General features: G+C 43.7%; 1 protein-coding gene across 1 annotated transcript in view; it reads left to right on the plus strand.

Moving 5' to 3' along the window:
- Positions 1-4,667: 4,667 nt before the first annotated feature.
- Positions 4,668-12,185, plus strand: part of MROH7 (maestro heat like repeat family member 7) — a 43,646-nt gene continuing 36,128 nt past the window's right edge. Inside the window, exon 1 of the mRNA XM_065879047.1 lies at positions 4,668-5,898. Coding sequence (XP_065735119.1) covers positions 4,668-5,898 — 1,231 coding nt within the window. The remainder of the gene's footprint in view (positions 5,899-12,185) is intronic.

The raw sequence follows: 12,185 nt of genomic DNA on the forward strand, positions 1-12,185 counted from the left end.
GTCTTTCTTTAGTTGTGGTGAGTGCGGGCTATGCTTCGTTGCGGTGCGTGGGCTTCTCATTGTCGTGGCTTCTTTTGTTGCAGAGCATGGGCTCTAGGTGTGTGGGCTTCAGTAGTTGTGGCACACGGGCTCAGTAGTTGTGGCTCGTGGCCTTAGTTGCTCCGTGGCATGTGGGATCTTCCTGGACCAGGGCTCGAACCCGTGTCCCCTGCATTGGCAGGTGGATTCTTAACCGCTGCACCACCAGTGAAGGCCTGTTTGCCCATTTTTAAATTGGGTTGTTTGTCTTTTTGTTGTTAATTTGTAAGAGTTCTTTATATGTTCTAGATATTTGACTCTTATCAGATACATGATTTACAAGTATTTTCTCACATCCTGTAAGTTGTGTTTTCACTTCCTAATAGTATCTTTTTTTTTTTTTTTTTTTTTTCGGTACGCGGGCCTCTCACTGTTGTGGCCTCTCCAGTTGCGGAGCACAGGCTCCGGACGCGCAGGCCCAGCGGCCATGGATCACAGGCCCAGCCGCTCCGCGGCACGTGGGATCCCCCCAGACCGGGGCACGAACCCATGTCCCCTGCATCGGCAGGCGAACTCTCAACCACTGCGCCACCAGGGAAGCCCCCTAATAGTATCTTTTGATGCACAAGTTATTAATTTTGCTGATGTTCTGTTTACCTATTTTTTCTTCTGTTTCTTATGCTATTGGTGTCATATCTAAGAAATCATTGCCAAATTCAAGGTCATGAAGATTTATGCCTATGTTTTTGCCTATGTATTTATGCCTCTTATATTTAGGTCTTTAATCCATTTTGAGTTAACTTTTTTTTTTTTTTTTTTTTTTTTGCGGTACGCGGGCCTCTCACTGTTGTGGCCTCTCTTGTTGCGGAGCACAGGCTCCGGATGCGCAGGCTCAGCAGCCACGGCTCACGGGCCCAGCCGCTCTGCGGCATGTGGGATCTTCCCGAACCGGGGCACGAACCCGTGTCCTCTGCATCGGCAGGCGGACTCTCTACCACTGCGCCACCAGGGAAGCCCCATTTTGAGTTAACTTTTGTATCTAGTGTGAAAAGGGTCCAATTTATTCTTTTAGATATTGATTTCCAGTTGTCCCACCACCATTTGTTGAAGAGACTATTCTTTCCCCACTGAAGGGAGTTGGCATCCTTGTCAAAAATCAATTGACCATAGATGCATGGATTTATTTCTGGACTCTCGGTTCTATTCCATTGGCCTATATGTCTATCCTTTTGCCAGTACCACACTATTGAATGTAATTTTAAAGGAAGATCTTTGTGGCTCAATTTGGAAAATGGTTTATTGGGAGCTGCCCTTACACACAGAGACCCTTGTTGAGAGGGCAATTCGAAGACAGAGCCCCAAAGCAATGGGAGCTGTACTTGGGTTTAGTGGTGGTGATGGAGATATGGGGAGATATTTGGGAGATTTTCTGGAGCCAGAATTAGCAGAACTTGGCCCAATTTGGATTCAGCAAGTGAAGAAGAGAGTAGTCAAGGATATTTTTTCTGGCTTGGGTAATGGTGCCAGTTTCTTGCAACGTAGGAGAATAAGAGGGTCTGATATGGAGGAAAGCTGGCATGTTTGTTTCGGATTCTCTAGGTCTGAGGGACCTCAGTGTCACGTGTGTGTGCACAGATACTCACATGAGCGCCTAACACATTCCCGGCCTATACGACTGATAAACATGTTCTCAAAGAGGAACTGGAAGACCCACTGATAGTTCCTCCTCCGGAGAGCTCCAGAAACCCCTGTTAAAGGCCTGGAAAGGTTCACAGAAGTGGAGGAGAGAGGATGGGAATCGGTCCATGGTTCTGTCGGTCTCTGACTGGACTAGGTGTTTTATGGTCTCCCTCTACTCTCCTTATTTGGGGCCCCAGAGCCTGGGGGCAAAGGCCAATAGGTAGCTGGGCAGTGACCTCCTTTAGCTCTCTTGGGTCCCACCCAAGCCCCTCAGCAACCATCACTCTTCCCAGTGTACAACTTCCCTTTGGTGGAGGGTAAGATGTGGGCTACCCCCCACTGTCAGGCAGCTCTGAAGCCTTGCCTGTCTGCTGCAGGGTGGAGGAGGAAGACTGAGGGAACAGGAGAAAGTGGGGGAGATCGCTCTTTTCTCATGGATGAAGGAGGGTCAGCCAGAGCTGGGACATGTGCCTTCCTGCCCAGTGACCAGTATCATGCATCTGCTGGGTCAGAGGGGTAGAAATTATTCTCTTTCACAGGCTAAACCGGTGAGGCCTTACAAAACCCTGCTGACTGCCTCATAGGCTGTACCTGACTCATATTTTTTTCCAGGTTGAAAATGCCTCCCTTTGTTAACTATAGCCTGTGTGTGTGTGTGTGTGTGTGTGTGTTTCACAAGAGGAGAATTCGGGTGGAGTGATCCAGGGTCTTTTGGAGCCTGAGGCTTTTTATAATTTGGAGGCTCCTCTTTAAGTAGAAGAAGACAAAATGTGAACACAAACTTAAGGACAGTCCCTTTGGAAAAGAACTATACGAGAAAGGAGCCTTGATATTTTCAATTTCATTAGCTTCAGGTTAAAATCACCTCTGGTGCTGATGGTAGGTGAACGCTTCCTTCCTCTGAGGCAGATTGCAAGGCTCTGCTTGAACTGCGTGCTTGGGGGTGACGGCAGGTCCTGCTGGGCTCTGAGCACCTTACTGTTCTCTGCCCACCGTGCCTCGCAGAGAGTAGCAGAACAAGTACTAACATTTAGAGAAGACCTTCAGTGGGCCACGTGGGCTGCATGCCAGACACTGAGACTTCAACTACTCTTGGGTGGCAGGTTTTATGCTCCCCATATTAGAGATGAGCAGGGTGAGAGCCAGAGCAGGAGTGTCTCTTTCCCAGATTTACTAACACTACTGAGAGGATGAGCTGAGATTTGAACCCAGGACTACATGACTCCAGATCTATGTGTTTCCAAAGCCAAGCCATAAACATGCACAGCAAAATTTATGGGATGAGTAAATGACTTAGTGAATGAGTTAGTGCATAAATGAATAATAAATGAATACGTGTTGAAATGAACTAGTGACAGAATGGATGAATGAATGAAGAGATAAAAAGATGAAATAACAAGCTCACTTATTGAAAATTTACTGTGTGCCAGGTGCTGTGCTAGATTCTTAGGGATCTTCTTGTCTAGTGAGGAAACCAGATATTGTGTGCCAAGAAAGGGGAAGTGGATAAGATGCCCTGGGAACTTATAAGTGAACCTCACCTGTCTGGGGGACCTGGAAGGCTCATAACATATAAGCTGAAATCTGAAGGGGTGAAACTGTGGGTGTTAGTCAGGGAATGCAGCTGGAGAAGGGGGTGCCCAACCTATGGAGGGCCAGAATTAACCTGGGAGCTTGGCTCTTTGGAGAAACTCAAAGGAGTTGAGGGATGTTGGAATGAAGGGGTGGGGTATAGAGGGAGTATGGAGGGGCAAGAAAGGAGAAAAGGGAGTTGGGGCCAGACACAGAAGGGCCTTTTAGGTCCTGCTAAGGATTGGGGATGCTGTCCTGAAGACAACGGGAAGCCACTGAGGGTAGGAAGTCAGGTGGCATAAAGAGGCGGTCTTGGCTGCCCTGAGGGCCAGTGGGGTGGGTCATCTTCCTCCCTTTGACCTCCACTTCCTTAAGTATATAATGCAGTAGTCATACCTAACTTCTGGGACTGTGTGTGTGTGCAGGGAGATTTTGTTAGCAGATGTGCATGCCTGGCCTTTAAACTTTGCTCAGTACATGTTGGAAAAGCCACTCTTGCCTGACTTGCTCTCCTTCTGCATCTCCTCCCAGGGACCAACTCCTGCTTAAGAACACCATGCACGCAGGTGAGCTGTCCCTACAATTCCCGTAGGAAGGGTGGCCCAGGTATGGGGGTAGGATAGAGTGGGAGGATTGGGGAGTTCACCCAGCAGTCAGATTGCTGGGCTGAGACAGGCTCTGTTTTGGTTGATTGCTCAGGTGCCTGCCACACCCAGAGCAAACTGCTAAGGGCCGTGGGCAGCTCTGTCAAGGCTGCTTTGGGAATCTAGAACCACAGTCATTCACAGAATAGTTCTAGAAACTTAGGGGTTGGCTGGAAGTAGGGTAAGTAAGGAGGCTCCCCCTTCCCTTTTTCTGCCTTAAGGGGGATCCTCATTGGTCTAGTATTTGTGGACTTCTTACTGTGGACCTGGCATTGTGTTAGGTGCTGGGGATGCCCCTGGCACTAAGATGTGCATAGTTCTCTCCAGTGGGGAGCTCATCTCTAGCAGGGGCTGGACCACTAAACAAGTCATTGGAATAAAGTGCCATGAATCATTTGCTCAGAAGAGTGGGATCGGCAAGGATAGTAGGAGGAGGTTCCAGGACAAGGCAATTGCATGTAAGGGCCGTGAGCTGCAAGGGAGCAGGGTGTGGTCAAAGAAGGGAACACAGGGGATGGGGCTGGAGCTGAGAGAGCCAGGGGAGAGCCGTGCAGGACAGGACTGGACAGGTGGGCTGGACGTGGTCATGAAGAACCTCGTAAGTCACCCCAGGGACTTCATGCTAAGGATGGTGGGGAGCCATGGAAGGGTTTCAACAGGTGAGGCTCAATTTGCCTTTCTCTCTCTCAGGAGCTCAACAGTAGGCTATTGGACAGAAGGGAGCAGTGGCATTGAGAGAACTCCAGACCAGGCATGGCCATGAATCCAGGGGCTAGTCTGGTCCTCCGTGAAGACACAAAGATGATACCCACTCTCAACTCCACTGAGGCCCCTGGTTTAGGCTCTGACACCATCTCTGGGCCCAACCTAGATACAGACCTTGTTCCTGTCTTGAATCCACCCCTGGGTCCTGGCTTGGTTCTTGTTCCAGACCTTAATCCAACTCTGAGTCCTGTCTCAGAGGAGGCCCCTGGCCTGGCATCTGATAACACCCCCAGACCTGATGACAGCAGGGCCGCAGCTCCAGCCTCCCTCCAGATCACCACTGCCCACTCTGGTGAAGCTTTGGGTTTGGATTCCAATCACATCTCGACAGCTGACTCACAGAGGGCCCTAAGTCCAGCCTCAAACCTCGTTCTGAGCCCTGGCTCTACGGAAGCCCAGGGTCTGAGTTTGGGGAACCACTCTGGGCCAGATTCTGAGGAGGCCTTCAGCTCCCTCCCAAGCAAGAGTTTTGTTTTGGGTCAGAGTAACTCCAATCCTTCCAGGCCTGAATCAAACCCATTTAAAAGGCCTTATTCAAAAGAAACCCTTGTTCTGGGCCAAAGCACCTCCAGGCCAGGCTCAAAAACTCTCCTTATTCCAGCCCCAAACTCTTCTCTGGATCCTGATTCCAATAAGCTGCTCAGTGTGGGCTCAGGAAACATCTCCAAGCTGGACCTGAATGCAGCTCCAAGTTCTCCTGGGTCCCTAATGCCAGACATGAACGAGACCATCACTTTGGTTTCACATAACATCTCTGGATCTGTTTCAAAAAGAACCTTTGGTGCAGCCTGGAACACGAGTTCCAAGGGAACCATCAACATGGCTTCAAATGACAATCCCAAGTCTGATTTGAACATGACCATCACTCGGGCCTCATGCTTGACCCGGTTTCCTGGTCCCAGCGGGGCTATCAGCCTGCACTCCAGCACCCGGGGACCCAACTCCACCCCTTCTCCACCCTCATGCATGACCCCGATCCTGGGCTCCAATGAGACTCTGAGCCTGGTCTCCAGCCTCATCTCCAGTGACACCTCCAACCTGACACTGAGCAGCCAGCAGGACTGTTCCGAGGACAAGGGCATCCACACAGCGCCCATAGAGGGGAATCCGGGGAGCTGGAGCAAGATGACTAGTGTCGAGGTGGGCCAGTTCCCACTGGGGTTCCCCACCAGTGACACCATGAACAAGGACTCCACAGCCTTCCAGAGCATCCCTCAGGGTGAGTAAGGCCAGAGCGCCAGCCCCAGAGAGGACACTGACCTGGAAGAACCCTATTCAGACTTGTAGGGCAGGGAGGGGAGAGGAGAGGGGAAAGGAAGGGAAGAGTATGCAACGGATAACATGTAATATATTAACTATATGTGAGAAGGGGACAGCATGCAATGAATGACATGCAATATATTAATTATACATGAGAGATCTAGTGCTTGCTGTGTGATTTGGGACAAGTTACTTAATCTCTCTGAGTTTCAATTTTCTTAACTGTAATATAATATCTCCATATAATCATACTTTCATTCTGTCCAAATTACAAGTCAACTAACTAACTATACCTTCCTTTCCTTATTGAGAAATTTCAGGTCTGTCTTCTCAAGTCACAGTTTGAACAGTGGAGCAGGCAGGCTTGAGTTTTTGAGGTCCCCACCTAAGTGAAGCCTTGGGGTCCAATCTGGAACCTGTGACTCACTTCTGATGTGCAAGAGCTCTGTAAAGGAATCCCCCACCAGTTTTTGATGTTGTGAAGATCTTCTCCCTATTATTTATATCTCCAAATATTTTTGTTTGTTCATGCACCAATACCGTATTGCAATTAAAAAAAATTTACCATGGGTTTCCCTGGTGGCGCAGTGGTTGAGAGTCTGCCTGCTGATGCAGGGGACACAGGTTTGTGCCCCGGTCTGGGAAGATCCCACGTGCCGCGGAGTGGCTGGGCCTGTGAGCCATGGCCGCTGAGTCTGTGTGTCTGGAGCCTGTGCTCCACAACGGGAGAGGCCACAGCAGTGAGAGGCCCGTGTACTGCAAAAAAAAAAAAAAAATTTACCATGGCTTTGCAAGTATGCATTCATATCTGATAGGGTGAAAACCCCTCTTTAAAGTTCTCAAAACTATTCTGAGGACAACAGCATCCACACCATGCCCTGGAGGCTATTTGAACACCCCCATTCTTCTATATACATTTTAAAATGCATTTGTCTAGGTCCTCAAAAAATCTTTCTGGCATTTTTATTGGAATGTTATTAATCTATCCATCTATTGGAGTTTTACTTTACTTTTTTATTTTTTAAGCAAAAATTTTTTAAATTAATTTTTGACGGCGCTGGGTTTCCGTTGCTGCACGTGGGCTTTCTCTAGTTGTGGCGAGTGGGGGCTACTCTTCATTGCGGTCTGTGGGCTTCTCATTGCGGTGGCTTCTCTTGTTGCGGAGCACGGGCTCTAGGTGCACAGGCGCAGTAGTTGTGGCTCGCGGGCTCTAGAGCACAGGCTCAGTAGTTGTGGCGCATGGGCTTAGTTGCTCTGCGGCATGTGGGATCTTCCCGGACCAGGGCTCGAACCCGTGTCCCCTGCATTGGCAGGTGGATTCTTAACCACTGCGCTACCAGGGAAGTCCCAAGTTTTACTTTATATGGGATATATCCTTTACTAGAATTTTAAAAATTCTCCATAAAAGACTAGTGCATTTTTGGATAGGTTAATTCTTAGGTACTTTACAGTTCTTATTGCTACCATGAATCATGCCTTATTTTCTAATACAATTCTTATTTTGTACTGATGATGCTGATGATGTAGAGGAACTTTGTTTACACAAGTTGGTCTTTTTGTTTAAACAGCTTTATTGAGATAAAACTTACATATCATAAAAGTCACTCAAAGTGTACAATTTAATGGTTTTAAAATATACATAGAATTATGCAACCATCACCACCACAATCAATTTTAGAACATTTTCCAAAGTGGCTGAACTATTTTACATTCCCACCAGCAGTATATGACACTTGTTATTGCTTGTCTGTCTTTTTTTTTTTTTAACAAAAAGCTAGGAATCCTTTTGAATTTCTTAAAATCATTTTTATCTTTTATTTTTATACAATTTTAAATGTTACACTCCATTTACAGTTATTACAAACTATTGGCTATATTCCCCATGTTGCACAATACATCCTTGTAGCCTATTTTACACCCAATAGTTTATACCTCCCACTTGTCTGTCTTTTTGATTATAACCATCTTAGTGGGTGTGAAGTATCTCATTGTGGTTTTGATTTGCATTTCCCTGAAGGGTAGTAATATTGAACGACTTTTCATATGCTCTCAGCCACTTCTATATCTTATTTGGATAAATGTCAATTCAAATCCTTTGCCCACTTAAAAAATTGGGCATGTCTTTTTATTATTGAGTTGTAAGTGATCTTTATATATTCTAAATATAAGTTATATCCCTTATCCCCAGATAAGATACATACCTTATCAGATATATAATTTGCCAATATTTTTTAAACTATGGGTTGTCTTTTTATTTTTTTCGTGGTGTCCTTTGAAACACAAAAGTTTTAAATTTCAATCATGTCCAGTTTATTTTTTCTTTCATTGTTTGTGCTTTTGGTGTCATATGTAAGAAATTATTACCTAATCCAAGATCATGAAAATTTATGCCTATGTTTTCTTCTAAGAGTTTTATAATTTTATTTCTGAAATTCAGGTCTTTGATCCATTTTGAGTTAACTTTTGTATATGGTGTGAAATTAGGGTCCAACTTCATTCCTTTGCATGTGGAGTCCAGTTACTATTGTGATACAATTCACATATTATACAATTTACCCATTTAAAGTGAACAATTCAGTGGCTTTTGGTATATTATTAATCTTTTAAAAATTGTAGTAAAATATATATAACATACATATGCCATTTTAAACATTTTTTAAAATAAATTTGTTTATTTTATTTTTGACTGTGCTGGGTGTTTGTTGCCGAGCGTGGGCTTTTCTCTAGTCGTGGCGAGCGGGAGCTACTCTTCGTTGCGGTGTGTGGGCGTCTCATTGCGGTGGCTTCTCTTGTTGTGGAGCACGGGCTCTAGGAGCGTGGGCTTCAATAGTTGTGGCATGTGGGCTCTAGAGCACAGGCTCAGTAGTTGTGGCGCATGGGCTTTTTTGCTCCGTGGCATGTGAGATCTTCCCGGACCAGGGCTTGAACCTGTGTCCCCTGCATTGGCAGGCAGATTCTTAACCACCGTGCCACCAGGGAAGCCCTTAAACATTCAGTGGCATTAGTCGCACTCACAATATTGTGTAACCATTACCACTATCTATTTCCAAAACTTTTTCATCATCCCAAATAGAAGGTCTCACCATAGGCAATAACTCCCCATTCCTCTCTCCCCAGTCCCTCGTAAGCTCTAATCTACTTTCTGTCTCTATGAATTTGCCTACTCTAGGTAACTCATGAAATGGAATCATACATTTGTCCTTTTGTACCTGGTTTATTTCACTTAGCATAATGTTCATCCATGTTGTAACATGCATCAGTACTTCATTCCTTTTTATGGTTGGATAATATTCCAATGTATGTACCACATTTTATTTGTCCATGGACAAATATTTGGGTTGTTTCCACTTTTTGGCTCTTATGAATAATGCCGCTATACACATCAGCACACAAGTATCTGTTTGAACACTTGCTTTCAATTCCTTTAGGTATATACCTAGGAGTGGAATTGCTGGATCATATGGTAATTCTATGTTTAGCTTTTTGAGGAACAGCCAAATTATTTCCCATATCAGCTGTACAATTTTGCATTCCCTCCAGAAATGTACAAGGATTCTAAAGTACAAGGGTTCCAATTTCTGCACTACTAATCTCTCCTTGCCAACACTTGTTATTTTCCATTTTTTAGAGAACATTTTTATAATAGCCATCTTAAAGAGTGTGAAGTAGTATTTTATTGTGATTTTAATTTGCATTTCCCTAATGACTGATGATGTTGAGCATTTTAACATGCTTATTTGCCATTTGTATATCTTTTTATGGAGAAATAATTATTCAATCCTTTACCCATTTTCAAATTTGGTTGTTTTTTGTTGTTGAGTTTTAGGAGCTCTTTACACATTCTGGATATTAATTCCTTATCAGATGTACAATTTGTAAATATTGGCACCCATTCTGTGAGTTGTCTTTTCATTCTTTTGACATTGTCCTTTGATGCATAAAAGTGTTTAATTTTGATGAGAACCAATTTGTCTACTTGTTTATTATCTGTTATTTTGGTGTTATGTTCAAGGAATTGTTGCCATATCCAATGTCATGAAGATTTCCCCCTATGTTCTCTTCTAAGAGTTTCATAGTTTTAGCTTTTAAATTTAGTCTTTAAGTTAATTTTTGTATGTAGTATGAGGTAGGGGTCCAACTTCATTCTTTTGCATGTGGATATCCAGTTTTTCTAGCATCATGTGTTGAAAAGAGCATCCTTTTTCCACTGAATGGTCTTGAGACCTTTGTCAAAAATCAATTGACCATATATATGAGGCTTTATGTCTATTTTATTCCATTGGTCTTTATGTCTGTCCTATGCCAGTACCACACTGTTTTGATTTCTATAGATTTGTAGTAAGTTTGGAATCAGAAAATATGAGTCTACCAACTTTGTTCTTTTTCAAGATTGTTTTGGCTATTTAGGGTCAATTTTTCTTTTTTAATAGGAGCATTTTGTCCATTTGGATTTTTAAAAACAATGTATTTTCAAACTGTATTTGTCTTTTAAAAACTTTTTCAAGGTATATAACATATATCAGTAAAATACGTAAAGTGCACTACTAACCTTAAGTGTACAGCTTGATGAATATTTACATACCTATACACACTGGTAACTACCACCCAGATCAAGACACAGATCTTTTCCAGCATCCCAGAACCTTCCCTTGTGATCCTTTCCAATCAATACCCCTTCTTCTGGGGCAGGGTTTCTCAGTCTTGGCACTATTGACATTTTGTGTTAGATAGATCTTTGTTGTGTGAGTGTGGGTGCGTGGGGAGCTGTTCTATGCATTGTAAGATGCACCCCTGGTCTCTGCCCAGTAGATGCTATTAGTAACATCCCCCCTCACAAGTTGCCCTCAGCTAACAACAGCCATAGAGGGAACAATTCTGATTTGTATCACCATAGACTAGTTTTGCCTGTTTCTGAACTTCTTATCAATAGGATACTACAGTATATACTGTTTTGACTCTGGCTTCTTTAGCCCACCATGAGGTCATTTAGATTCATCCACATTGTTGCGTGTATCATAGTCGATTCTTTTGATTGTTTTGCAGTATTCCATCTTATGAACATACCACAATTTGTTTATCCATTCTTTGCTGATGGAGATTAGGATTTTTTCTACATTTTGGATATTATAAATAAAGTTACTTTGAACATTTTCGTGCATGTCTTTTGGTACACAGATACATTTATTTATCTAGAAGAGGAATTTCTGGGTCATAGCATAAGCATATGTTTAGCTTTAGTAGATATTGCCAATTTTTCAGAAGTGGTTGAATTAATTTACCGTCTCACCTGTGAGAGTTCCAACTACTCCGTATCCTCACAAACGTTTGGTATTGTTAGTTTTCAAAATTTTAGCCATTCTGTTTGGTGTCTAATGATATTTTGGTGTGATTTTAATTTGCATTTTTTGATGACTACTGATGTTAAGCATCTTTTAATATGATTATTGTCAATTTGTATATCCTTTTTAAGAATATATTTATTTATTTTTGGCTGTGTTGGGTCTTAGTTGCTGCGTACAGGCTGTTTGTTGCAGCGTGCAGGCTTCTCTCTAGCTGTAGCACGTGGGCTCCTGAGTGCGCAGGCTCTCTAGTTGTGGCATACGGGCTCTCTAGTTGTGGTGCACAGGCTCTCTAGCTATGGCCTGCAGCCTCAGTAGTTATGGTGTTCAGGCTTAGTTGCCCTGCAGCATGTGGGATCTTTGTTCCCTGACCAGGGATCGAACCTGCGTCTGTTGCATTGGAAGGCAGATTCTTAACCCCTGGACCACCAGGGAAGTCTCTGTATATCCTTTTTTATGAAGTGCCTGTTCAAGTCTTTTGCTCATTTAAAAAATTTGGGTTGTCTTTTTCTTATAGATTTGTGGAAGTTCTTTATATTGATCTAATCCAGATATGTGTACCCAAAGGTTGTGAAAATAGTCTCATATTTTCCGCAAGAAGTCTTATTGTTTTTTTGTTCACATGAAATTTATAATGCATCATGTATTAATTTTGGAAAACAGTGTGAGAGAGGGACTTAAGGCTCATTTTCCCCCCATGTGGATATCTAATTGCTCCAGACCATTTATTGAAAAGACCTACTTTCTCCACTGAACTGCAGTGTCACCTTTGAGGTAAGTCAAGTGACTGTATATGCGTAGGTTTATTTCTGGACTCTTTCTGTCCCTTTGTTTGTCTATCCTTAACCATTGCCGTAGTTACTGTGTTTTAGAGTAAGTCTTGATATTTATTACTGTAAGTCCTCCG

Source organism: Phocoena phocoena, chromosome 1, assembly GCF_963924675.1.
Source record: "Phocoena phocoena chromosome 1, mPhoPho1.1, whole genome shotgun sequence".
Lineage (NCBI taxonomy): Eukaryota > Metazoa > Chordata > Mammalia > Artiodactyla > Phocoenidae > Phocoena > Phocoena phocoena.